Genomic DNA, 27,831 nt, shown 5'->3' with positions numbered 1-27,831 from the left:
AAGCCTGAGTACCACACTTTGAGAACCACTGGTATAGATAGATAGTTAGGCCTTGTCTGTGTCAGGTTTTTCCTTTTTCAGCTAATGGAGGGCAGGCAGAAGAGGGAGACTCAAAAGAGCATCGGTGGACATTTATCTAGAAAATGCTGGAGAACAGCAGGTAGGGCTCTGTCAGTACTGTCTATGGGTGCGTTCCAAATCACATACTTGTACACTATTCTATGCCATTTTGTAGTGTAAATGGTGTAAGTAGTGTGTTCACACTGAAATATTCTTTTTTTTTCGGCTTTTTTGCCTTTATTAGATAGGACAGTAATGAGACAGGAAACGAAGTGGGAGAGAGAGAAGGGTGTAGGGTTGGGAATTGTCTTTGAGCTGGGTTTCGAACTCGCGACGCCCTATTGTGCTACTGCAGCATATGTCAGCGCATTGACCACAAGGCTATTGCGCTGACAATATTCTTTTATTTTAAAAAGATTAAGTTCACTTTAAATTCACGGATGATGCTCTTATTTAACCGTTTAAAAGAAGTGTGGACTGTGCACTTGGGGCTGTCTTTGTTTGTTTGCAGATTGGAGTGGAGCAGAAGAAGGAGACTCACAAGCGGAATGGTGGAGATTTACTGCAAGACCTGGAGCTCAGGAAGCAGGTAGAACTGCTTGAACAGACTGAAAATTGGAGTTTGCTTTCAAAGAAATCCATTGAGATAAAATAACGACCTGATATCTTTCTCTTTGACAGGTTGGCATGGAGCATGTGGAGGAACAGGGAAACGCACCTTAGTAATGACAAGTGCATCGTAATAAATTAGATACAGACTTACACTTTTTTAGGTTGAATCAAATTAACTTTATAAAACATTTAAAATCATATACTTTCATTTGTACATACTAGATGATTGTCTGGAATCTCTTTAAGCCAGATAAATGTCTTGTTTGCGGCAGGTGTTTCTTTTTCCTGTAATGGACACACAACAGACAGAAGAAGGAGACTCACAAGAGCATCTGTGGAAATTTGTCTGAAAACCGCTGGTTAACAGTTTATGCATTTCTGGAGTTCAGCAAGCATGTAGAGCTCTGTTAGTTGTGTCTTTATCTTTTCCAGGCTGGAGTGCAGCATGTGGAGACAAATAGGAATCACACACCTCAGCAATGGACACTGATGGTCAGGAATATCCTTTAAAGGCAGATGAATGGGTGCATGGATGGATGTCCTTCCAAGTGGAAGGGGGTGGTGGTGGGCATAGATTGTTAGATATATGTATTGTCTGTGGCTGTTATTTACAACTTCAACAGGCAGAAGAGTCAGACTCACAAGCAAAATGGTGAATATTTATCTGAGGAACACTGGAGAACGTTTGGTTTATTGATGCAGATCATCCAGCAAGTAGAGCTTTGTTAGTCTTGTTTTTGTCTTTTGCAGATTAGACTGGGGCCTGTGGAGAAATGGGACTCGCACCTCAGCATGACTGGAAACTGATGGTCTGGGCTGCGTTTCCCAAACAACGAAGTAACTCACGGCTAAACTATAAAAGTCTGATGCATCGTTTGAGAAAAGAATGATGTAGTGACGAGTGTTTTCCAAAACCTGTAGTTTCTCTGTCGCAGATTTATCGCTTAAACCAGATTAGTTATAATTATGATAAAATGCCCGTAATGATGCTCTAAACTACTTCTTTAGAGAAAAGAAACTTAATTTATTTGTGCAAATTATACACGCACACGCATTTACAATAGCATTCAATATTAGATTTGGTAAAAATATGCACTCGCTTTCTATAATAACTGAAATATATGTAAATGACACAAACAGGGCTAATGTTTGTTTACTAATATTATTGAGAAGTTAAACATTACACATTCTATTCTAAAACATATCACTTACAAAAGCTAACACGTATTCTAATATCATATAAATCATAAAAATAAATAAATAATAAAGGCTATTTATTATAAAATGAAATGTAATATTAATTATTTATTAGAAATTAAAAAATGCTACTTTAATAATAATATTAATGATGATGATGGTGATGATGATTCTTATTATTATTAAGTAGGATATTTATTTATTTATTATTATTTTTTTAAGTCTACTTTTACAATTTAACACATGTAAACCACTTTAGAAAGTTCTAACTGGCAGGCCTATGTCATATACAGTACAGATACTTAATAAATGACCCAATATAAATGAAAAGAATTACCGTATGCTTTTTGTTTTCACAAGCTTTGGAGACGTAACATAAATTCCGCTTTTAAATAATAGGTCACCTATAGCTTTCACCATGAGGCTGTGTACAAAATGACATCAATGTTTTCAAAGTGCACTGCGAAGGGAGCACAGTTGTAAACTGTAAGATCTGTAAGATCACGAAAACTGAACTGTAAAAATAGTTTGAAAGCAAATTACACCTAAGAGAGATGACTTTAATATTTTTTTTATTTTTTAATAATTGCAACTTTGAATGTTAAAATGTTCTAAATGAATAGGGCATAGGGGGAATAACTGAGAATAGAACACAGTCAGGAACAATGTTTCTAACTACAGCTCCAGATAGTTGGAAAGATGTCTTCTTTGTGGCAGCAAAAGTATCTTAAATCAATCAAATGTAAAGACACAACTGGAATGATTTAATTATGTTAATTATTTAGAGAACAAAGTATTATTATAATACAAATATTAAATAATAATAATAGTTTTATTTATAATATAATTCAAATTTTAATTAAAAATATTCAGTATAGCTATTTATATATGGGTAAATAAATGTTTTTTTTTGGGTGGGGTGCAGTTGAGGGGGGCTCGTGGCCCAGTAGAGCTTTACCCCTGAGACTAACAAGGGGAACAGTGGAGATAAACTGGAAGACCTGGAGCTCGGCAAAGAGGTAGAACTGCTTGAACAGACTGAAAAATGGAGTTAGTTTCCAAAGAAATTTATTGAGATTAATTATAGACCTGATATCTTTCTCTTTGGCAGATTTGTACGGAGCATGTGGAAAAACAGGAAAACACACCTCAGTAATCACAAGTGCATCATAATAAATTAGGTACAGCCTTACATTTTTAAGTTGAATCAAATTAACTTCATCAAACATTTTAATTTACATATTTATATTTTCACAGAGTGATAGTCGGGTATTTTCTTTGGATGGACGGACGGACGAACGGATAGATAGTATTGAACAAGCAGGTAGAGCTCTGTTGATGTTTTCTTTGTCTTTTACAGAGTGGAGTAGAGAATTTAGGGAATCACATCTCAGCAATGATAAGAAACTGCTGGTCAGGTATCACCTATCACCGAAAGATGTTTAAGAGGAAGGGGGGCGGTGGTGGGCTTGAGCTGGGCTCAGACTATAGGAGTTTTAAAAACCTAACCGATAATGAAATCCGGTTGCTGTGAACACATGAGGAGAATCTTTGGCTAATTTTTTAGCCCACCTCAAATCTTAAATGTGTGCAAAGTACAAAATATGAAAACTGCGCCACAGCACACAAGATGTTAAGGTTATCCTGACCGATGGAGCACATCACTCTCTTTGTCAAAAATTACGCTTTTTTTTTTTACTAATATTAGATTATTAAATTATGCGGTGGTTCGGTTCTGGGTTTTTCGGGGTCGACAGCTATTCTCGACTCTTAATTTTGGAGTCGGTGGAATCGGCTCAAGAATCAACACCTTTTACATTCACTTAAAATAGCGCAAGGATTAAACATGCTGTATCATATCGTTCTTTATACAAGCAGTTCTCCTGTGGTCAGACAAAATCAGCATTTTAAATCCTCTGCAGTCAAAATAAAATAATAATCAGCCTATACTTTTTTTAATTTAGAAAATTAAACTGCAATCTTTGAGACAGAAAGTTAAAACCCCAATTTATTATCAAAATATTTAATGAAAAGATGTGTAGCAGCAGTTCAATAACAAATTAAAAAACACCCCAATTGAGCCCAAACAACGCTTAAATAAAAATCATGAAATACCCTTAATATCTTCTTAATATAAATGTTTGATACATGAATACAGAGTATGAGTGAACAAAATAATCTGGAGTAGTGAACAGTCTGAGGTTGTTTAGTACTATATTTGTTTTAAAGGCAACAGATGCTCTAACTCAGGGGTGTCCAAACTCGGTCCTGGAGGGCCGGTGTCCTGCAGATTTTAGCTCCAACTTGCCTCAACACACCTGCAAAGATGTTTCTAGAAAGCCTGGTAAGAGCTTGATTAGCTAGCCCAGGTGTGTCTTGAAGGATTCGGATTTCTGCTTTCCAGTCCATCTCATCATGGACCAACGTTTATCGTTTTCATCATCCTGTTTCTCAATATTTAACTGTGAATTGATTTTAATTAATGAATAAGTTAACACATTGCTTAATATAAGAATGTTCAGTGCATTTGCCAGTCTCTTTATACCTATTTTCAGGAGCCAGCAAGCTAGATCAGAGGTCATGGAGATCTTGAGTGGAACTGAGGACTGGAAGCAACTGTTTCTATTGTTATTTCTAGGAGTTAATACTGTCTAAAATGTCTAAAGTGATTTTGCTATAGTTTTACGGTTAAATCTTTTAAAGTGATTCTACTTTTTATTCAAGATAGACTTTGTGTAGTAAGAATATAACTGCCTGAATGTAGATTATACCAGTTTTTAATCAGTTTTGATAAAGACGGCGGACGGTACACTCAGCCTTGGATAAGAAACAGATTATACTTAAAGTGTGTGTGTTCTATTTGATTGTTGATCCGTTTCACAGGTCTGGAGTCAGCTCTAATCAGTCTAAAGGGTGTCTGACGTTTATGCTTAGATATTGTTCAGAATTGTACGCACGAACCTCACGTGGAAATGTTCCTAGTCTATCTGTGTTTTAACCAATCAGGTTAGAACACCTTTATGTATGACGCAGTTAATGACGTTATGTGAGAGTATAATTGTTATTGATTGGTGATTGTAAGCAGAGTGGCCTAGGAACTCATTGCGAGTGTTGAAGCTGGGTTCTGCGGATGAAACTGCAAACTATCTTCAGTAAACTTGATTTATTTATTTAAATCTCTGACTCCGGCTCTTCTTCATTTACCAGACTGGTCATTCTTTGGGTTAAACTGTAAACTATCCCTACAGTCTGATTGGGGTTGGAACTAAACATTGGAGGACACTGCCCCTCCAGGACCGAGCTTGGACATGCCTGCTCTAACTGATCAATAAACAATATAGCTAGATTTCAATTTGATTTAATGACCGATTAAATATTAACCCCCTACACAAAATTCATAACAAACCTAAAATAATAAATAAAATCAGCTGTGCCTCAAAACATATCATATTGCTCTCTCTTGTAAATTAGATTTTTTTATGTGTTCTTTTAAACAGCCTATTACTTTACTTTTAAATATCACTGTTTGTTTTGTGCAATTTGTTCATTGTAGTTAAATAAGGGTTTGTTTATGGGACAGCATACGCCGGAAGAAAAGGAGTGAGTCAGAGCTGTTTTTGAACTAAGCCTTGTCTCTATTTGTATTTAAAAATCCTCTTTTTGAAATGAATTTCGTTTGTTATTAATTGTATTTTAATTTTAATGTATTTAATTTGTAGTTATTTACAAAATAAACAAGAAGAATAGCCCAAATATTAGAGCTAAATTGTATTGATAACACAGCAAACTTGACATCGCAGGCAGATCATCTTTAAAACCAAATTGCACAAAGTTGTGTTTCATAGGTATTTAAAAGTGAAAGCAAACTTTCTCTGCAGCACTAAATTTATAATTGCCTTCAGAGTTCATCGTGCTCGAGAATGAGCATTATAACTGCAGCTTAAAACAGCTTCATTCAGGAGGATTTGAAAAAAACAGACTCAACTCTCATATTCCTGTCCTGAAGTCGATTTCAGTACTAGGTTCATTGAGAGTCGAGGAGTCGACTCCCCGTCCCTAATGCCCAGACAAATGTCTAATAATAATAATAGACTTATAATCTCTCCATCATGCCACGATGTGCTGTGCTTTCTTGCTCAAAAGCTAAATTGTTACCTGTTGCACTGCCTATATTGTGTGTAAAAATAATCTGTTATAGCATATAGAGCTACTCTATGTCGGTTTACGGCACTAGACACAGGCCTAAGGATTTTTTTATACTGTACAGAGCACTAATCTGTCCCCTATCCTAAACACAGCCCTCACAGAAAAGATATATCTGTGATTTCTAAAAGCACATTTTAATGTTGAAGCTTTTTGTTTTTTGGAGATAACTGGCAATTTAGTAGGCATAGCTACCCAGCTACATCTGGCTCATAAATATTCACACACAGAATAACGTTAGTGGCCAATGAAAACTGATCATTTAAGCTTATTATAAGGAGGTCGTTGTCCTATCCACAAACGGAATAACTCACTTTTTTAATTACTTATTATTAATTTAGTAATATTTGACCAACTGCCACTACAGGAAAACACTAATATCCTGCACTCGAAATAGGCTACACTACGTCTCAGTTTGCGTAGCTGTTCATGCAGTTAGCCTGTAAAATTTAGTTAACACACGCAAGTTGAGCCGCAAGTGTCTTTTCAATTTGCTCTCACACACAAACATTCATTTCATAAATGCGTATTATATATGGCTAATAATATTTGGCAATTGGGATGTTTATAAGGGTCTGACATGCAGGCAGTGGACAGCAGAATGAAGAAATGTTGATTTGATATGTCTAAACGAATGTTCAATTATAATTATATCAATTATTCACACACCCATACACTCTCACATTCACACACATACACTATGGCCAATTTAGTTTATTCAGTTCACCTATATCGAATGTCTTTGGACTGTGGGGGAAACCAGAGCACCCAGGGGAAAACCACACGAACACAGGGAGAACTTGCAAACTCCACACAGTAATGCCAACTGACCCAGCTGGGACTCAATCCAACGACCTTCTTGCTGTAAGGCGACAGTGCTAACCACTGAGCCACCCTGTCACAATGATATTACTATTTATGACAATAATTGAAATCTCTCCGTCTTGCTGCGATGGCTGTGCTGTGTTTGACTGGCAATAGCTCGGCTTTTAGATTGCTATAGCCTCTTTAAAAGTGAGTCACTTCCTCAAAATGGATAGCTCATTCCTCAAAAGCAAGTATTGATGTCAATGAGAGTGTCAGTGTCATCGAGAGGAAAAGTCCTGACACCACTGTCTATTCACAAGATAGTCAAATGGCTTTGTCTATTTTTTTCAATGTAATAAAGTTCGATTTTGGTGACACTTTCTGAAAATGCTCAAGACAGCACTATATACTATTTGCTCAGCCATTTGAAAACTACAGTAAAGTTAGACAGCACTGCATTTAGTCAGGAATCTGATTACAAGACACTGAATATGTATTTTTCACATTTTTACTGCAGATGCTCTTTGCGATTCTAATTTTTTCACAGGATTGGCCAAAAGAATAAATACACTCTTATTTACATCAAACATAAACTCCCTTTGGGCAGAGCTGTGCACAACTGTAAACAATATGTGCTGTGCACAACTTTCAAACATTAAGTACAAATTGCAACTGAACCTACAACATACACACGTCTGTAAATCATTCATGAAATTGTTCAATTTAGAAGACATTTTCTGGAAAATAAAGATGTAAAAATTTTAATATAATTTGCTTGTCAGATTTCGGCAACTAGTTCAACATTTTTGTATGTAATGACTCAAGTAATGAGATGAGGACTATTAGTTTTTAAATGGAATGACTTTTCAGTATTCACAAGTTTAGTTAATTTTGACTGACATGACATAAGCGAATAATAATTTTAACAGCAAAGAGTTGTATGAAAGCAATTGATACATGTCCAAAAGCATTCGCAATTTGTTGAAAGGAATGAGAAACTGCTACTATGATGTGCACAAATGACTAATAGTTTTGAGAAATGCATTAACTGTTGTGCAAATGTAAATAGTGTTGTGAGAAATGCACCAAAGCCACTGAGAAAAACTGTAATATGTTGAATCATTTTGGGTTTTGGAGATAACTGGCAACGTTCTAGTGCCCGGCTACACATGTCATCAATATCTGCACACCGCTATAAGAATAACGTTAAATCTGGCTAATAATAAAGGATAATTCAAGCTTATTCAAAAAAATGATATATTTATTTATTTATTAAAAGCAACATGATTCTCTCCAGCTCATGGCTTTGTTAATACTGAATAGGTTTGAACTGCTGTGATCAGCCCGATTTGAATTTCTGGATTTCAATCATGTCTGTTATTATCAGGGAGGCTGCGATTTGTGTTCAAGATGGCGAGGTGCAAGATTCTATCTTTAAACGGCTCACATTACCAGATAATCTGCGCTGAGAACAGATCAAAGTCCTCGACAAGATTTCATCTCCGATTCTCGGGAGGTCAAAATAAATTGGACTAAAACTTCTGTAGTCTGAGCTCAGCTTTAGATAGATAGATGTATTCTCTGCGGCAGGCGTTTCTTTTTCAGGTAATGGACACACAACAGACAGAAGAAGGAAACTCACAAGAGCATCAGTGGAGATTTGTCTAAGGAACGCTGGAGAACATTTAGTGCACTGCAGGAGTTCAGCAAGCATGTAGAGCTCTGTTAGTCGTGTCTTTGTCTTTTACAGTCTGGAGTGCAGCTTGTGGAGAAATATAGGAATCACACACCTCAGCAATGACTGGACACTGATGGTCAGGAGTATCCTTCAAAAACAGGTGGATAGGTGCATGGCATGGATGTCCTTCCAAGAGGAAGAGGGTAGTGGTGGACATAGATTGTTAGCTAGATGTCTTCTCTGTGGCTGTTATTTATTGTAGGTAATGGACATTCAGCAGGGAGAAGACAGAGACTCACAAGAGCATCAGTGGAGATTTTTTTTAAATTGGCGGAGAACAGCATGTGCATTGCAGGAGCTCAGCCATCAGTTAGGGCTCTGTTGGTGCTGTCTTAGTCTTTTGCAGATTGGAGTGAAGCAGAAAGAAGAGAGTCACAAGGGAACAGAGGAGATATGTCTGAAGAGCACTGGAGAAAACTTTGTTTATTGCTGGAGATCAGCAGCATGTAGAGTTTTGTTAGTCTTGTTTTTGTCTTGTATGTCAGATTACACTGGGGCATGTGGAGAAACGGGACTCACACCTCAGCAATGACTAGAAACTGATGGTCTGGTTAGTCATTTTATTGAATAGATAGGTGGATAAATGAATGAAAAATAGATGTCCTTCCAAGAGGAAGGGGGTGGTGGTGGGCTTAGATAGTTAGCTAGATGTCTCGTCTTTGGCAGGTGTTCAAGTAATGGACACACAACAGGCAGAAGAAGGAAACTCACAAGAGCATCAGTGGAGATTTATCTGAAGAACACTGGAGATTATCTTGTGCATTGCTGGAGTTCAGCAACATGTAGAGCTCTGTTAGTCGTGTCTTTGTCTTTACAGACTGGAGTGCAGCATGTGGAGTAAAATAGAAATTACACACCTCAGCAATGACTGGACACTGATGGCTAGAGGTTAGGTGTTTCCTGAATGGATGAATAGGTGGATGGATGGATGGATGGATGGATGGATGGATGGATGGATTAAAAATAGATGTCCTTCCAAAAGGAAGGGGGTGGAGGTGGGCATAGATTGTTAGATGTCTTCTCTGTGGCAGTTATTTAAATTGTTCACTGTTAACCCTTGATGTAGATTATGCGGTAAATAACTCTAAAATAGCCAGTGTTCTGCTGTAATGAAAGGAAACAGTATTTTACTGTAAAACCAGCAGGATTTGTATGAAATTGTGTCATGCAAAGAATAAATGACAGTAAAGTTTTTTTTAATCATTATTATTATATGTGTGATTGAGATAAATGTTGCCAGTTGCTTTGACAATGTGCCGTATACCATCAGTGTTGGGGAAAGATATTTTAAAAGTAATGCAATACAATATTGAGTTACTCCCCCAAAAAAGTAACGTTATAATGTAAAGCTGTGTTACTTATACTTATTATGGAAAATAATGTGTTATGTTACCTTTGAGAAAAATTCCTTTTTTTATACCAGGCTGAGGCTTGATCTCTTTCAGAACTTGCAGTTTTTTTCCTTCTTTTTTTTAAATAGAGGAGCTCTGCAATTAACAACACACTCTATAACCTTTATTTACCTCTAAAAACACATCAGATAATAATGATTAAGGAGAATGTTATCTTCTGAGAACTTCCTGAGGCCAGAGCTCTACATGCCGTATACTGTTTAGAGATTAATGACAGTTTTAAGCAATGTGTTTGATGCTTTTGTACTTTTAGTCTTATTAGTGAAGTAAAATGAGCATTTGACACAAACAATCCCCGTTTACTTGTCCTCCATGTGTTCAGAAAAATGACAATACTTTCAGTGCAGAAATGTAAGGCTCTGCCATCTTGGGTTCTGTTTGTTTCTGCTGGGAGAAAATTATTATTATTATTATTATTATTAATTCAACAATTTATTTTTTAAAAGAGAATTAATTAAACTAAGAAGTAACTTGAATACTCCTTAATTTGTTAATGTGTTACTTGTTACTTAGAAAAGTCATATTATTTCATAACTTGTGTAACTTGTAATGCGTTACCCCCAACACTGTAACCATCGATGTCAAACTCAGTTCCTGGAGTTCCCCCCCTACTTCAACACAAGTCCTACTGTATATACACTGCATGTGTTGTTCATTATTGAACCTTTTTGTTTCATTGTGAATAGAAAATGTCTTCATACCTGCTGATTTGTTTAATTTTGTCAGACATTTTCTGTTGTATGTTTGTTTGCCGCCAAAACAATAAAATACATTTGTCTGATGAATTGATTTGCTTTTTATTTTTGAGAACAGTTCAGAAAACTGATTAATTTGAGTTAAACTACAATAACTACTGTATATATGATTTACCATTAATGTGTGTGCAGTAGTGATTATGCTGTGAGTACAGAACTACAGTACAGTAATTAACTGTAAGCAGTTTCCTGTTAGTTTCCGCTACTGCTCTGTTACAGTGACTAACACTGTTGCCAGTATTCCACTGTAAAAAAGTCAAACCTGGTAATATCTAATACATTTATTACAGTATTTATTATTTGTTAACATTGGTTAATGTAAATAAAGTTTCATTGTTAATTCACGTGAACTCACAGGACATTAACTGATATTAACAATTTAATTGAATATTACATTAATAATAAAACAGCCCAGACCTGGCAATGGTCATGCAAGCAGACTAGCTTTTCTAACACTGAAGCATATATATGCATAAACACACTCCTCAAAGATCTCTCTTAAATTAATATTGTCTGCAGAATGTTTTATTTTAATAATCGTACATAAACATTAGATCAGTCAGTATCAAAGTCAAAACTGTGAACAAAAAAAATCTCAAGATCACATTTAAAAAATGAGTTCACCCAAATGGTTCACGCCACTGGTACTTCACAGCTACTGTGGGGTCACCCATTGTGGAGAGGTCTCAGCTGAGATGCCCAACCCAGACAAACCACCTGATTCTGGACAGCAGAAGATTCTGGACCACACCATAGTCTTCAAAATAAAAATCTAAAACTTCCAGTAGGTGGTGGTAAATATATACACTTACATACCTTTAACTACACATGACATTTTACTCTACCTTACATATTACTCACCCGAATTGTATAAGGGTCATTCTCACAATAAAGTGCCTTCGAGACATCAAAATTATATAACAAAATTGTTTGAGAGTTTTGATTTAACCACAGTTGTTTTAATTAGACCTTATTCCAGGGATGGGCAAACTTGATCCCCGAGGGCCGGTGTCCCTGCAGAGTTTTGTTCCAACCCTAATCAAACAGACCTGAACAAACTAATCAGTGTCTTCAAGATCACTTGAACTCTATAGGGAAGTCTGTTTGAATAGGGTTGGAGCTAAACTATGCAGGACACCGGCCCTCCAGGATCAAGTTTGCCCACACCTGCCTTGGACTGTAAGAAATGAATGTTGGTCAAGCTCCTGCACTTTTTACAAATAATCTGCAAGTAGAAAAACAGTAAACAAACCTCACATTGTGTCAACCCTGTCATGGACAAATGTAAAGTATCAGTACAGTCAGAGCATCTGGAAAGTTTTCATAGCGCTTCACTTTAACCACATTTTTATGTTACAACCTTAATTCAAAATGAGTCAAATTCATTTATTACCTCTAAATTCTACACACAATACCCCATAATGACAATGTGAAAAAAATAAATAATTTTAAATAGTTTCAAATCATCTCACAAATGTTTTAAGTGTTGCCCAGCCGCAGCTCTACAGTTGTCTGTTAGAGAGGCTCTGCTTGCTAATGCCCAGGAGGATGCGGGACTTCTAGCTGAGTGTGCACTTATCCCTGAGGACACACCTTGATTTGGGTATGATACACAAGGGTGATGGCATCCACAACCCAGTGTGCCAGCCTCTGCTTGATATGGCACTTTCCTTCTGCCGACTGCCAAAACAGACACAAAGCAAAATAAAACAAAAAGAAAAAGAAAAAAAACAGACTAGAGAATGCTCTGTTTGGGCCACGTAAACACTCAGTGTGCGACCTGATCACAGCAATGGAGGGGTTAAGTAAGCCTCAAGTCAATGCTTGAAGTCTCACTACCTTATCTGGAAATGAAGTGGTAGGAACCTTGGGCACATAACCAGGCCAGAGTCTCAAGACTATGTGAGAGTTAGCTGGCCCAAATTACAAGCATGATTTGCTGACAGAAAATGCCTCCAGGTCCCGGACTCTGTTAATAGAAGCCAGTGTGATGAGCAGAGCTGTCTTCAAGAAAAGAAAACTTAAAGATACTGAATCAAGCGGCTCTCTTTGCAGTGCGCAGAGGACCACAGAGTGATCCCAAAAGGTCATGAGAGGTCAGCTACCGATGCTGGCAGGTCACTTAAGTTTTCTATGTCATGTCTATAGATCACACATGAAGATTTCAGAGATTTGATCTATTTATTTATTTTCAAACAGAAATATCACACATAAAAAATCATTAACAAAAAATACATTTCAACATGGTCAAAAATGGAGTGGGATGAAGCACAAGCCGTCTCGGGTTACGTATGTAACCATAGTTCCCCGAGAGGGAACGAGACACTGCGTCTAACCAGAACGCTAGGGGAAAACCTCTTTTATAAGCGTCTTGAAGCACATGTGAAATCAATCTAATGTAATTAAGCAGGTGTCGTCAGACCAGAGAGTATAAAAGCCTGTACTGAGCATTCAGTATCAACTTCGAATTTGCTTGAAAGAAGTAACATGCAGAAGAGAGTATGGCGGAATACACAGTGTCTCGTTCCCTCTCGGGGAACTATGGTTACATACGTAACCCGAGACGTTCCCCATCTAGGGAACTTCAACACTGCGTCTAACCAGAACGCTAGGGGAACGCAATACCCACTAGGCCAGACTCACTGCTGACTGTGAACGCACACTACGCAGTGAGAATAGAGGACCCTGGTGAGGGGTCTACATCGAGTTGATAGTGACGCACAAATGTATGTGGAGTCGACCATCCTGCCGCCAAACAAATGTCAGAAAGGGCTGAGCCCGAAATAGACGCTTTGGAGGCCCCGACAGCCCTTGTGGAGTGGGCCTTAACAAATTTAGGTGCAGGGCGTCCAGCAGCCTGATAGGTAAATGAGATAGTCTCAACTATCCAATTACTCATTGTCTGCTTATTCGCTGGACTCCCCCTTTTTGAGGGTCCGAAGCAGACCAGTAACTGTTCACTCTTTCTCCAGTTGATAACCCAGTTTACATATGTATTCAGAGCTCTAACTGGGCAGAGTAAGTTTAACTTCTCTTGGTCCGACGACTGAAATGGGGGCGGGTGAAAGGCCTGTAGCACAGCAGGTCTCGCCACATGAGTGGGCACCTTAGGCACGTTCCCTCCGTCTGGGATAAAGAAAGGCTTTGGACATGCCTGGAGCAAACTCCAGAAATGAAGGTGCAACCGACAAAGCCTGGAGGTCACCAACCCTTTTTAAGGAAGAAATAGCTAATAAGAAAGCTGTTTTTAGTGTCAGAAACTTATCTGACGCCTCCTGCAGTGGCTCAAATGGGGGAACAGAGATGCCCTCGAGCACCAATGTTAAATCCCATGTCGGTACCCTGTGTGTGCTGACAGGCCTTAGCCTTATGGCTCCACGAAGGAAGCGACGAATTAGCGGATCCTGTCCTAGTGACTCATCATCTAGGGGAGAACGGTAGGCCGCTATAGCTGACACGTACACTCTCAGAGTGGATGCAGCTAACCCAGCAGACAGGCGATCTTGGAGAAATTCCAGCACTGAGGCTACCTGGCAGCTGACTGGGTTCAGCTGGTGTTCTCTGCACCAAGCTGAAAAGAGAGCCCATTTTAGGGCATAAAGCTTCCTTGTGGAGGGAGCCCTGGAGCTTAGAATGGTCTGAGCAACCTCGGTTGACAGTCCATACTCTATGAGGTGGGCCCCCTCAGAGGCCACACCCACAGTTTCCACAGGTCGGGTAGGGGATGAAGTATCATTCCTCCCGCCTGGGACAGAAGGTCCCTGCTGATGGGGATCTCCCACGAAAGACCCGCCAGCAGGGCTATGAGGTCCGAAAACCAAATCCTGGTAGGCCAAACCGGGGCTACCAGCAGTAACTGTACTCAGTCTTGACGGACCCTCTCCAGGACTCCTGGGACAAGAGCGATCGGGGGAAAAGCATACAGACGTAGCCTCGGCTATGTCTGAACCATGGCAACCAGTCCCAGAGGGGCTGGATGCGAGAGAGAAAACCATAGTACGCAATGCGTGGTCTCTTGGGAAGCAAAAAAGGTCTACCTGCGCTTTCCCTAATCTTTCCCAAATGGACTTTACCACCTCGGGGTGAAGAAGTTTCCATTCCCTGGATCTCACCCCCTGCCTCGACAGGAGATCTGCTCCCATGTTCAGATGGCCCGGGACATACATTGCCCTGATGGACAGGATTTTGTTCTGGGCCCACAGGAGGATCCGATGTGCTAGTTTGCATAGCATTCGAGACTTCAGACCCCCCTGCTGGTTGATGTAAGCGACAACCAATGTGTTGTTCGTGCAGACTAAAACATGATGGCCCCTTAGATCTGGGAGAAAGTGTTTTAAGGCCAGAAACACGGCCATCATCTCCAGGCAGTTTATGTGCCAGTAACGATGATGTTCTCCCCATCGTCCCGCTGCGGGAAGCCCCCTCAGGGTTGCTCCCCAGCCCGTTAGAGAAGCATCTGTCATAAGCATGACGCGATGACAGACAGCCCCCAACACTAGGCCCTGGGACAGGAACCAGGGCATTTTCCACATACTTAAGGCTCGAAGGCAGCGCTGCGAGACCTTGATCATGCGGATCAAGCCCGTTGCTCCCCAGCCCGTTAGAGAAGCATCTGTCATAGGCATGACGCGATGACAGACAGCCCCCAACACTGGGCCCTGGGACAGGAACCAGGGCATTTTCCACATACTTAAGGCTCGAAGGCAGCGCCGCGAGACCTCGATCATGCGGAAAGGATTCCCCTTGAGGGAAAACCCCCTGGATTTGAGCCACCACTGCAGGGGTCTCATGTACAGCAGACCGAACGGAATCACGCTGGCTGCTGCTGCCATGAGACCCAACAACCTCTGAAAGTGTTTCACAGTGATGAACTGGCCTAGTTTGACTCTGTGTACGGTTGACTGAATCGAAGCGATTCATGGTGGGGACAGACCTTCTGATATGGGTGAGAACGACATCTCGATGCCGAACTGCCATATCGTGAGTCTGAGCTAGAGTTAGCCAATCTTCTATGTAGTTTAGGATACGTATACCCTGCATACGAAGTGGAGCTAGTACCGCTTTGACTATTTTGGTAAAGGTTCGAGGTGACAGAGCTAGGCCGAATGGAAGAACCCGATACTGGAACGCTTCGCCCCCGCAAGCGAACCTCAGGTATTTCCTGTGTTGGGGAAGGATGGAAATATGGAAGTATGCGTCTTTCAGGTCTATCGTCACAAACCAGTCCTCGGACTGAATTTGTGACACCACGTTTTTGATGGTTAACATCCTGAACCTGAGGGCCCTGACGGACCGATTTAGATTTCTCAGATCTAATATGGGACGCAATCCCCCATCCTTTTTGGGAACTATAAAATACCGGCTGTAAAACCCTGACTCTCTGTCGAGTGGGAGAACACGCTCTATTGGGCCTTTTATTAATAAGGCCAGTACTTCCTGTTCCATAACCAGAGCCTGTTCTGGCTTCACTATGGTGGGTGCAATACCGTTGAAGCGAGGTGGGCATGCACAAAACTGTATTTTGTAGCCATGTTCTACTGTGAACAGGACCCACTGGGACACCATCGGCAGGTGTTTCCACACTGCCAAAAAATGTGCTAGGGGTACCAGCCTCTCGAGACTGGCCTCTGGTTGTTCTTTGACCCCCCTGCAGAGGGGGTGGGGCCCCCAATGCCCTCAGACACTGAGGAACGCCCACCCCGGGAGACACAGAGCCCCCCACCAACATAAGTGGTGAGGTGGCCTCTCCCTTTCTCCACGGACCCTGGTTCAGTGAGAGCGCTGAATGGTGCTCTCGGTGTCCAGGGGGGGCCCTGGAAAGCCTGACTCCCAACACGTCAGGACTTTGTTTTATCCTTTGTACTTCATGATATGAGGAGCTGGTTGACGGCTGGGGCTGTCTTTTAACAGCCCCCTGACTTTTTGATCTTGGGGGGAGAAAGTCCCCGAGGGAGCTAGAGCGTTTTTTAACTCTGTCGAAGGATTCGGCAACGCGATCGATGGCGTCACCGAAGAGCCCTGAGCCAGATATTGGAGCGTCCATAAAAATAGCTCTATCGGTTTCTGACACTTCTGCTTGTGTCAGCCAGAGGTGCCGCTCAGTAGCCACCAGGGTAGCCATAGATCGCCCCAAACTAGAGGCTGCCTCTTTAGTAGCTCTTAAAGCTAGATCTGACGCCCGAAGAGCTTCTCGAAGCTGTTCGGGTGTTGCTCCCCCACCATCTAGGCACTCTTTAATTAGGTCAGCCTGATATGTCTGCAGCACTGACATGGTGTGCAGGCATCCAACAGACTGACCAGCCGTCATATATGCTTTGCTGACTAGACCCGATGTTACTCTTAATGGTCTCGACAACAAAGGAGGGACCCTTGCAGATTTTAGATCTGAACGACGATGACGTGCTAAGTCCTCTTCTATCATTGGCATTACTGTACATGCCTTTTCCCCTAGCCCACGAACTGCTGAATAAATACTGTAGCTGTTTTTGGTGTCATTAACCATGCTGAATACAGATTTTTCCATGATTTAGAAACCGCATCATGTAGCTCGGGACAAAAGGGGAGGTCCCTTAGTGGAGGATCTATTCTGCTGGGTAATTCTCTCTCATCCAGCATTCCTGTCAGACGCAGCTGCTGCTGCTCACGTGCTGGCTGCCAATCTATTACTTCGAACCTGTCAGCAGCACGTGAAATCACCTCCACTAACTCCTCATACTCCACTGACTGGGGCGGCAGATTCCCCGACCCTCTTTGTATTTGTTGCTGCGGCGCCTCGGTTTCCTCGGAAACGGAGGACGCCGCCCTCCCACGAGGAGCGTGCTTCTGACGCTCCCGAAGGAGGATTAGATCTCACGGATCCAGAGAGAGAAAGGACAGAGTCCGTCTCCATCTCATCCGCCAGATCTAGCTGCGAACCCCACGACCGAAGTCGACGCTCGGCCTCAGCATGAGCGGGACCCGAACCGCGAGGAGCATGCACCACGCGAGCTTTATTAAAGAACTCCCTCCGACTACGCAGCTCTTTACGGGAGAGAACGTCACAGTGTCCACAGTCAGCATTCTCAAATGCTGCCAGGGCATGCTCTTCTCCCAAACACTCTAAACACAAATCATGTGAGTCACCAGCCGTAATAAAGCGAGGGCATGGAGGCACACAACGTTTAAAGTTTTTCTCTGCCATACCAAAATAAAAAAGTAAGTTGTCAGTTTTTTTGTATTTTGTGTATGCAAATCAGTAATGAAAGTTCACAGAAAGAGGGTGTATTTTCACGTGTGTGCTTCTTGAAAGCAAAGAAGTTGATACTGAATGCTCAGTACAGGCTTTTATACTCTCTGGTCTGACGACACCTGCTTAATTACATTAGATTGATTTCACATGTGCTTCAAGACGCGTATAAAAGAGGTGTTCCCCCTAGCGTTCTGGTTAGACGCAGTGTTGAAGTTCCCTAGATGGGGAATTATTATTTTCCCACCCCATTACCACACACATCATTCGTCTATTACTTAAACTGATTTCTTCTTTTACTGATCTCTTCTTTTTCATAAAATATATTTCATCCTTTTGGCATCTTTGACAAATTATATGTTTGATTCCATTTGTACCTTTACATTTTGTAACAGACCCAAAGGAAAAAAATACACTGCAAATAGCCATTAATTAAAATTTCATCATACCTTTCTCGTTTTATCCTTTTTCAATCACCTTCATCATTATATTCCTTTAATAATATACATTTATGCAACTTTTTCAATTGATTATTATCCTGAAGGTCCTTCCTCAGGAGAATCTGTCAGGGAGGGTCTGTCCCGAGGAGTGTGAGTTCTGGAAACCAGGTCTGGGTGGGCCAGTGTGGTGCAACCAGCAAGATCTGCTCCTCATCCTCCCTGACCTTGCACAGGGTCTGTACAAGAAGACTCACTAGGGAAACGCAAACTTGCCTGATACACATGTCCGAATCCAGCAGTGAGCCAGTGCATCTGTGCTGAGCGGAGCTGTGGCCGGTCTTGGCTAAAGCAAACAGGTAAACCTGAGTTTCTCCAAAACACCCCCATATCAGCTGGAGTACTTTAGGGTGAAGTTGGCACTTTCCTGGGATTGTGAGCTGCATGACATTCCTTGGTGCTTGCCAATGACATCCCTGAGACATGCAACAAAAACCTAAAATTAATAACAAAATTTAACATGAACCTGTTAATAATAAGAACAATTAAGAACAATCAGTAAATAAAAGTGAATAAAGAGTTAAATGTGAAGTGCCATTAGAAACTCCTGGAATGTCAGTCGCTTTGTAAAAATGAACAGTATTTTACTGTAAATCAGGAAATTCTCCATTAGATTTATTAGTGTTTTATAACAGATTTGGACAGTTGCACAGTTTAACCAAGCTTAATGTTGTGTTCAATGTTCTCTGTATTTCTCAGTTCTCCTGCATTTGTTCTGTTAATAGGTGTGGATGCCAGTTCACAGGCCAGTACTCATGAACTTTGAGAGACAGTTTTTGGGGAAACTGTATCAAAGATAGGGGTGTAACGATACACTCAAGTCCTGACGATGCACTGAGGTCTTATGAAGCAAAGGAATCTTTCTCTGTGCGACAAAGTGAACACCATTACTGGAACACCTGCCAACATCAGCCTGGCACAGTATCTTATAAACGCCAGGTGAGATTCAAAGCAAGTAACAGAATAAATGCTAAACACAGATGTGTGTAAGTTCTGAATTAAATGTACTTAATATATTTATTTTAAAAAATACTGTAATCAAACGTAAAGGAATGCAAAAGTTTAAAGAAAAGTGTTATAGATACCAAGGCTGAATTTAATTGATGAATAAATAAAGTAAAATTACAACAATCTTTTATTATTATAGATTTATTTTTTAAAGCTAAAGCTCACTTTTTAATGATCCTCACTAAACCAATTTTTCTATCTTGTCTTCAAAAATAATTCTATACTGATTTTTATTTAGGAAAATTATTATTATTATCAGTAGTAGTAGTAGTGTTAGTAGTAGTAGTAGTGTTAGTAGTAAACATAGCAGTAGTGGCAGCAGCAGTTTTTTTTTTTTTTTTCTTAGCAGTGTGGTTGAATTTGGTGGTGGTCAGTATTGCCAGGATAACATTTTTATTTTTTTTGAAAATGCAGTTGCAGGAAAGAATAATTCTTAATTAAATCTAGTTTAGAGTTATAGCACAGAAACTTAGCATGCTGAATGTCTAGCGGTTATTTCTCTAATTTATTTCAAACTAATTATTTTATTCATATTATACAGTATATTCAAATGTATTTAAGTTATCATACATGTAATGTGAACAATAAATTGTATGAAAATATGCTTCATTTTAAATTTGTAAGTGGCGAAACGGGCAGTCATGAATGTTGTGATTTTGAGAAAATGAAATCTCATTTTAATTACGCTGTAAAAGGCAATTAGTTGACTATAAAAAGGTAAGTTAAGTCAACTTAATAGGTCCTCATATTTTTAAGTGAAGTCAATTGGTCACTTTTAAGGCAGCGGTTTTGATCCCTTCATTAAAGTAACTAATCGCTTTTTATAGGAAACAAAATGATGTTTTACATTTGAAGGTGACATTTATTCTTAATTTATTCTTAGTAACACAGTTTGTTTCATTCAGCACATGATATTCTTTCGTCTGAAAATAGTTATTGATTACAAACCAGATGATAGTCAGTGTTTAATGATTTATTTCAGCCTTCAGACATTTTTACTTGGCTCAACTTCATTTATGTTGACTGTGCTTCAAGTAATTGTAATAGTTTATAAAGCAATGTACTTTGTTTACATCTTTGTTTATTACCGTGATGTGCTGCATTGACTTGGAGAACTGAAAGTGTGACGGTGTCACATTCGTCCAGACATACTTAAGAAAGATTCATTTAATCATTTAAGAACTGAACCTTTTGGGCAACGCAACTGTGATTAAAGTAAAGCAGCAAGTAACAGAAGCTGATTTGAATGTAATGTTGTGACTTTTTAACAAGTCATTTGCTGTTAAATTTGTATAATAAATAATAAATATATTCAAGTTCTTTTTTTTCCAATCTTGGTTTCAATAGATAGTGACTACATTGTGAGTTCTATTGTATCTCTGCTGTATTTGCTCAATGTTACAGTTCTCTGTTCAGAATGTTTATTATTTATATCACAGAAATGGCATTCATTCAAACATAATGTATTATGTATGGATTTCAGTGTTGACTGCTGTATGATTTTATGTGATTAATAATATGACATAAAATCTCATTTTTCATTGCGATCTCATTTTCACGTCATTGCAAGGATACTTATGAAGTTAAAAAAGAAAATGTATTTGCTTCTGTCATTTCTATTTCTAAAGACAGTTAATTGTGCTCCAGTGACTTATAATTGTATAATCATGGCCATATTCTGAGTCTGAAATAGTGTTATTCTGAATGTCTTAACACCCTTGGCAGTCTTTTTCCAGTATAACATCATATAACAGGTTATGTCACCATATACAAAATAGATCATGCGTTTTGCAAAGATAATCATTTATTTTAGGTCTGTAAGAATTGAAGTATTACAAATATTTTTGATGTCTTTGACAATTCAAAACATGAGCTGAAAACAGGGCCAATGGACTCCACAACCCACCAGGGGGAATGCGGGAAAAACCAGTTCCTGCTGCATTTGCATCTGAGTATGCTGAAACTCAGCTTCATCCCCCCAACTCACGCATATGGTCATTTCAATGTTTGAATGTTCTAGATTAACCAAACTGACTTTAACTATCATGTTTGATATCATTTGAAATGTCTCAGTGCGATTGGTACAATGGTCTCGTTCTCTTAGAAATAGACATAATCAAAACAATAAATATATAACTTCAGGCGTCTTTTAAACCACTGTGAAGGGTGTGACTTTTCCCTTAGTGTGAATGCCTTTTGTTATTCACACCCTCTTCCTTGAGGGAATTCTTGGATTATTTAAGGTAAGGTCTGAGAAAGATTCAGCGCGATTCTGCCTAACCAGATCAGCCCATAACATGGTTTGATCCATGTTATGTATATTTTTGAAGTCAGGAATGCATCTTTTTCATCTTGGATTTGTCTTTGATAATTTAATGTTTTGTATTGATCGTTTATGAATTGACTGAATTAATTTGGCATAATACATTTACCTGACTAATAAATTGTTTTGAATTATTCAAACCTCGTGTTATTATCACTGATAAATGTTGTTGTCCATAGCACTACAAGCCACTGTACAGGTTAGTAATGGACTAAAACATGTTAGACGGAGCAGCGTGGCACGCTATACAATGTTGTTAGAGATCCGACTAATAAATTGGCATTTATTCAAGTATACTTGGACTGTAAAAGGCCAACTATTTAGAACAACAAAATATTGTTGAAACTACTTTAAATGTGGATATTTAGGCCTTCATCTACAAACGTATAATCCTGCGCGATTATTATTAAAATACTTTGTCTTGATTAAGTAGATAACAGATCTATGGGGACCACATAAAAATCTCCTAAATTGAGTAAGTAGGGTTCTGCCTTTTTAAGAGAGTGGTTAATCGCCTCTGTTTAATGACCAAGACTGACAAGCTTGTATTAAGAGATTGTATACCCGGCCGGTGCAAGACTCGAGATGCTATAGGAATCTGAGTAAATGAGAATAAGGTATAATAACAAATCAAAAGAATATTCAATCATAATCTAAATTAATGTGAACGGAAACAAAATAACCTTCTCAATGTTTTATAATTGGAGTCAGATAAAACGAGGATAAATATATTAATATTCTAAACCAACTCATACTAAAATTGGAGTCAGATATGAGTTAAGTTTAATATAGATCAACATTGTGCACTGGAAAGGCCGAACATGCAGTGAACCTTCATCCACCAGTGGATACCGTCATTGGACCAACTGGCTGGACCCTACAGGTCTAAGAAAACAAGAACTGACTACAATCTTTAAGTTATGATTGCTGCTGAATGACGCATTGTATGACTTAATTTCATGATTTTTCTTTTAATAAAGTCTCTTGGTCTCACGTAGGTTTTGTTTGTTTTCTGTGCCAGTGATTTATACTTGAATATGTATGGAATTGTATTTTTACTAATTAGATGATTTAGCTGATCTCTTATTTACTCAGCATCACTGCAGCATCACAGAATGACTCTTTGACTCACACTGTAAACACTAATAAGTTGAGACTACTCAAATCTATAACTCTACAATTCAATTAATTGAGTTGACCAAATGTGGTCTCTTCATTAAATTAAATTTTTAAGCACAGATAACTTAAAATACAAGGGCTAACTGGCCCAGCCGTGAATCGAACCAGCGACCTTCTTACTGTGAGTCGACAATGCTAACCACTAAGTCACTGTGTTGCCCCAGCGTGTATATCAATTAAGAAAAATGTATATCAGCATTTAAATATCTACTAACTAATTTAACTTTTCCCTTTCGTCAGATGGGTTCAGGTAGTGCCTCTGTCCTGCTGCGCTTCAGGAGAATTCAGCATCACAGGCAAAATGACCACCTTGTGTCATATAACATATATTGATCAATCAGTGTGGTTGTCAAGGCAGAATCTCAAGCACAACCAATCATTTTAAACAGAGACATGGTGAATCATTTAAAGAAATTAAAATGTTAAGTTCAGAGAACTTACAATATGAATTAAAGTTTTTTGCTGCCTGATGAGTAAGTTAAACACACATTTGATGCCAAAACTTGGTATTTTTATTAATATCAAGTTATATTGACTTAATATCTTTAGTAATGACAACAGCAGGGTTTAAAGTGGATTAAACCAATAGGCGAAGTAAGCAGCTGAAGTTAGGGCCCAAAGGAAGTCTGGAGGCAACAATAAATACTAATAACAGTTTCTATAAATTATATATAATCTCATTTCCTGTCGTATTTTGTAGGATAAGGCTCTAACAAATACAAATTTACTTTAATCAGTACATGTGTGCAATTGTGTCCCCCCACCCCCAATCATGGATCAGTCCAGCAATCAAATCAGATGAAAATTTAGTTTTAGAAAACAAATAGTTTGTTCATTATTTTTAGTTGTGAACTCATTTTAAGCAAACAAATCTTTTAAAATGTAGAGATTGTGTTCAGATAAAAATATAGAAAGCAAGACAGAGTGATATAAGATAAAGACAGCTAAATAAATAAGCAAATATGAAAAGTGGTTATTACTGAAGGACTTCTGGGTCTCATGACTCGAATTGCTTAGGGCCCCCAAATCACCTAATCCAGCCCTGCTCATAACAAACAATCATCATGATCACGGTACAAAGTGTAGAGTAAACAATGTTATTAACACTATGAGCTGTATTTGTTAAAATAAATGTTAAATTATTGTGTGTTTCATTAGACAAACTGTTGAGATGATAAAAAACACGCAGTCTTATACGTTTTAGTTAAATTGTGATTCTCTGTGCTGAACATTGCCCCCCTGTGTTGTCTATGATCACTTACTGAGGAGAGACGTGACCCTGCACCACAAAAGCACTTTTTTACTTCTTTTAGTTTGAGCACACGCTTTTTAAAATGATTGAGTTGTTGAAACTTTGACCTACACATGAAAAAAAACAAAATGTACATTTTAAATTACTTTCAAAATTGTAATTGTATTCTAACCTGAAACTGAAGATCGTCCTAAAAAGAGATTTATTGCGCTATATTGGGATAATTTGCAATTTGATATGCACAAAAGAAGAAAAACACAGTAGTGTTTACTTTAAATTCTCGTAAGAAGTTTAGTATTTGTATTTTTTCTAACTTTGAATTGAAGATTATATCAAAAAACTATTCAGCACTCTTCAATGTTGAAATTTTGTAGTTCAATGTCCACAAAAACACAATATTGTTCATTTCAAATTCTCATAGAAACTTTTCTTTTTTACCTAAAATTGAAGATCATTCAAAATAAAAAACATTTGTTAAATATCAGCATGCGTGTATGGACATTTACTGAGTTTATTATCGACAGATGTGTGTTTAAGTAAAACAATTCGGCTAGTTTAGATTTTTATGTTTTAAATTCAGACATCAAATATTGCAAATAAAGGTTTGGTCTAGTTAGTTCAGCACACTACAGACAGCATGATCATATCTAACTTAACAGTCTCCTGATTCCTCCAGTGTCTGTGTTCATTCATTCATTTTCCTTCAGCTTAGTCCCTTTATTCATCAGGGGTCGCCACAGGGGAATGAACCGCCAAAATATCCAGCATATGTTTTACACAGCAGATGCCCTTCCAGCTTCAACCCAGTACTGAGAAAAATCCACACACTCTCACATGCACAAACACACTATGGCCAATTTAGTTTATTCAATTCACATAAACCACATGTCATTGAACTGTGGGGGAAACCCATGCCAACACATGGAGAACATTCAAACTCCACACATAAATGCCAACTGGCCCTGCTGGTACTCGAACCAGCGACCTTCTTGCTGTGAGGTTACAGTGCTAACCACTGAGTCACTGTGCTGCCCTAGGTTTGAACATTTACATTTTAGTGAAACCAGTAAAGACAAAAAAAACTGCTGTAATTGCGTATAAAATAACTTTATTGTTTATGATTTATTTAACATCTGTCCCCGTTTTTCTCTAAGTGGAAGTGTAGACTAGCTTGTGTGTGTGTGTGTGTGTGTGTGTGTGTGTGTGTGTGTGTGTGTGTCTTCAGCTCGTACAGCTTCACACAGAGCCTCACAGATGCAGCAGAGGAAGCTCAGGATCAGGATCTGTTCTCCTCAGTTCCTCTGCCCCTCCTGCTCTCCTTCTACAAATCATTGACAGCGTTTATCTACACTGAACCTGACAATGCAACCCAAGCCATGACTGCTGGATTCAGATAAGTGTAATGTCACTGGCCACCTGTGCAGTGCAACCAGGGATGGCTCTCAATGTCAGCTAAACTGGGTCGATCAGCCGGTGCTGCACTGAGACACCAGCGAATCAGCTGACGGCACTCTGTTACACACAACACCGTCTTCAGAAACACACAACAACACACTTCTGCTCGCTCGCCAGGCTATCTCTGAATGTGTCTGAATCTCTTACCTGTTGACAAGCTCCTAGGGAAGGTCAGTCTGCTTCTGGACGTGACCCTCTGTGCGCCTCTGAATGGGAAACGGTCACACAGGATGTTGTAGAGCGTCACTCCTACTGACCAGACTGTAGCTGGAGTCGCATGGTAGCGATGTCTACGAAACCACTCAGGAGGAGCGTATGCAGGAGTGCCTGAGAGACATAAGAAGACCACAAACATCTGCTCAACATGCTCCAGTACAGACAAATTCCCTTTAGTGGATCAGCAGAAGTTCACAAACATCAACAGAACGTTTCCTTCTGTAACTCAAACTCACCTGCAAAGTATTTGTAGGCCGATCGCTTTAGCAGATCTCCACAGCCGAAGTCCAGCAGCTTGATGTCCTGGGACTCTGTGGAGATCAGCAGGTTTTCTGGTTTGACGTCCCGGTGCAGGACGCCACGGCTCTCGCAGTGTTTTAGGGCCTCGATCAGCTGCACCAGCACTTTCTTGGCCAGACACTCATCCAGACAGCCGTTCTCCTCACAGAAGCTCTGGAGATCTTGGCAAGGATCCGGTCGCTCCAGGATCAGGATGTAGCGCCTGGGACGGTCAAACCAGTCCAGCAGCTGCAGGACACTGGGGCAGGCAGGAGCTGATGTGACACGGGTCATCAATGCCACCTCCAGCGGCAGCCGACCCTGACCATCCTGCAGGACAAACCCTCCATTATATCCAGAACTCAATCAAACACAGCAAACACAACAGATTCACATCAAAACATACAACTTTCAGTCGCTCGGGGGTCCGGTCCTTCGACACAAACTTGATGGCCACCTGCAGACAGGAAAAGCAGAGTAAATCACACCTGCCTGATTGTGACACATGACATTTACTGACAGCAACATTTCTAAAGCATGTCTGAACAAAGGAGGGAAGAAAATCTCTTACTGGCAGTCCATCAGACCTGCGCATCCCAGCAAACACAGAGCCGAATCCACCTCGTCCCAGCAACGGGCCCTTCAGGTACAAGTCTGCAACACAGAAGAGCACAAGAAATGAAGAAAAGAGAGAAAGAGAAAACATGCTGCGGTCTCTTCAATGACAAATCATTTCCTAACTGAGCCATAAGATCTAAAAGATGAGCTGTGCTGACCTCTGCGAGAGCGTTTGGCTGGTCTGCTGGACGAGGGGGACAGTGTTTGCTGGCTGCTGCTCTGCCTTTTCCTCTTGCCGTTCCTCTGGTCTGTGGATGCAGAATCAGCCAAATGTGAAGGCAGAGGAGCCAAAAAACCAGGAAGCTCAGTGGTGCAGTCCCGTGTATCTTCTGTATATCAAAACATTTTAATGAATCTTTTTTGTTAACTTCTGTAATCCTTTTTATATTAGTCAAACATCATACAGCATCATACAGTGATATACAATGACAAACAAATGAAAGATTAAAAACACTCACCTCCTCTTTCTTCACCCATGTGGGACATGGACAATCTCCTCCAACCTGCAATAAAACAGACAAATACAGAGAAATATGAAAATAAATAAATAAATGTAAAACAAAGTAAAGAAGAAGAAGAAGGAGAAGAAGAAGAAGAAGAAGAAGGAATGAAAAAACAGCAACAAAATTGTATTAAAAAAATAATCAGAAAAATAACGAAAAAAAGATTATTAGAGAAATTGTGCTCTTTAAAATAAGTCTTTTTCTCTCAGAAATCCTCCAACAGCTTCAGAAATCTCAGGAATCGCACAGAAATGCTCTGCAAAGTCGCCTCGTCTCTCAACCAACAGATTGCGATGGGTTTGATTGTTTTTATATGCAGTCAGAATTTATATCATAACACGCGTTGCTATAGCAACTAAAATTGTAAAATACAAATAGCCAAAAAGGGGTATAAATCCGATTAGTTCTAATTAAAAGCTCTTGTTATTAAATTAAAAATGTATAAAAATTTAATTTCCGGGGTAATTTTCAATTGGCCAATCAGCTTTCATC

At 39.4% G+C, this 27,831-nt stretch overlaps 1 protein-coding gene and 1 long non-coding RNA gene across 4 annotated transcripts; one reads left to right on the top strand and one right to left on the bottom strand.

The window, feature by feature from the left end:
- Nucleotides 1-332: 332 nt before the first annotated feature.
- On the top strand, nt 333-5,045 carry LOC137495936 (uncharacterized). 2 transcript variants are annotated; one of them, XR_012407790.1, is made up of 8 exons: nt 748-833; nt 945-1,184; nt 1,423-1,509; nt 2,795-2,888; nt 2,981-3,050; nt 3,127-3,193; nt 4,099-4,213; nt 4,425-5,045. It is a non-coding gene; the product is annotated as an uncharacterized lncRNA (long non-coding RNA). The 2 variants fall into 2 exon arrangements; XR_012407791.1 differs by lacking the exons at nt 1,423-1,509; nt 2,795-2,888; nt 2,981-3,050; ... (1 more) ...; nt 4,099-4,213; nt 4,425-5,045 and adding an exon at nt 333-649 and having other exon boundaries at nt 742-833; nt 945-1,324.
- Nucleotides 5,046-17,501: 12,456 nt separating this feature from the next.
- Nucleotides 17,502-27,624, bottom strand: LOC137495839 (serine/threonine-protein kinase pim-3-like). Of its 2 annotated transcripts, XM_073953899.1 has the most exons (8): nt 27,295-27,624; nt 26,995-27,165; nt 26,790-26,872; nt 26,625-26,675; nt 26,176-26,548; nt 25,871-26,050; nt 25,685-25,780; nt 25,362-25,589 (listed from the first exon to the last, which is right to left on the bottom strand). In XM_073953899.1, exons 1-8 carry the CDS (start codon nt 27,320-27,322, stop codon nt 25,561-25,563), a joined length of 1,011 nt encoding a protein of 336 aa, XP_073810000.1. In that variant the 5' UTR covers nt 27,323-27,624; the 3' UTR covers nt 25,362-25,560. The 2 variants fall into 2 exon arrangements, with proteins under 2 accessions (XP_068077917.2, XP_073810000.1); XM_068221816.2 differs by lacking the exons at nt 25,362-25,589; nt 25,685-25,780 and adding an exon at nt 17,502-18,922.
- Between the last annotated feature and the right edge of the window lie 207 nt (nt 27,625-27,831).

This window comes from Danio rerio, chromosome 6 (genome assembly GCF_049306965.1).
Source record: "Danio rerio strain Tuebingen ecotype United States chromosome 6, GRCz12tu, whole genome shotgun sequence".
NCBI classification, from domain to species: domain Eukaryota; kingdom Metazoa; phylum Chordata; class Actinopteri; order Cypriniformes; family Danionidae; genus Danio; species Danio rerio.
Note: the sequence above shows the minus strand (reverse complement) of the source record. Positions and strands in the feature narration are given on the sequence as shown.

What these genes read in the sequence shown, in the direction of transcription:
- LOC137495839 (XM_073953899.1), bottom strand. Translation starts at nt 27,322, where the DNA reads ATGTCCCACATGGGTGAAGAAAGAGGAG. An exon ending in GCAGGTCTGATGGACTGCCA is followed by an intron (nt 26,676 to 26,789) that starts GTAAGAGATTTT and finishes TCCTGTCTGCAG; the next exon opens with GTGGCCATCAAGTTTGTGTC. An exon ending in GGCCTACAAATACTTTGCAG is followed by an intron (nt 26,051 to 26,175) that starts GTGAGTTTGAGT and finishes TATGTCTCTCAG; the next exon opens with GCACTCCTGCATACGCTCCT.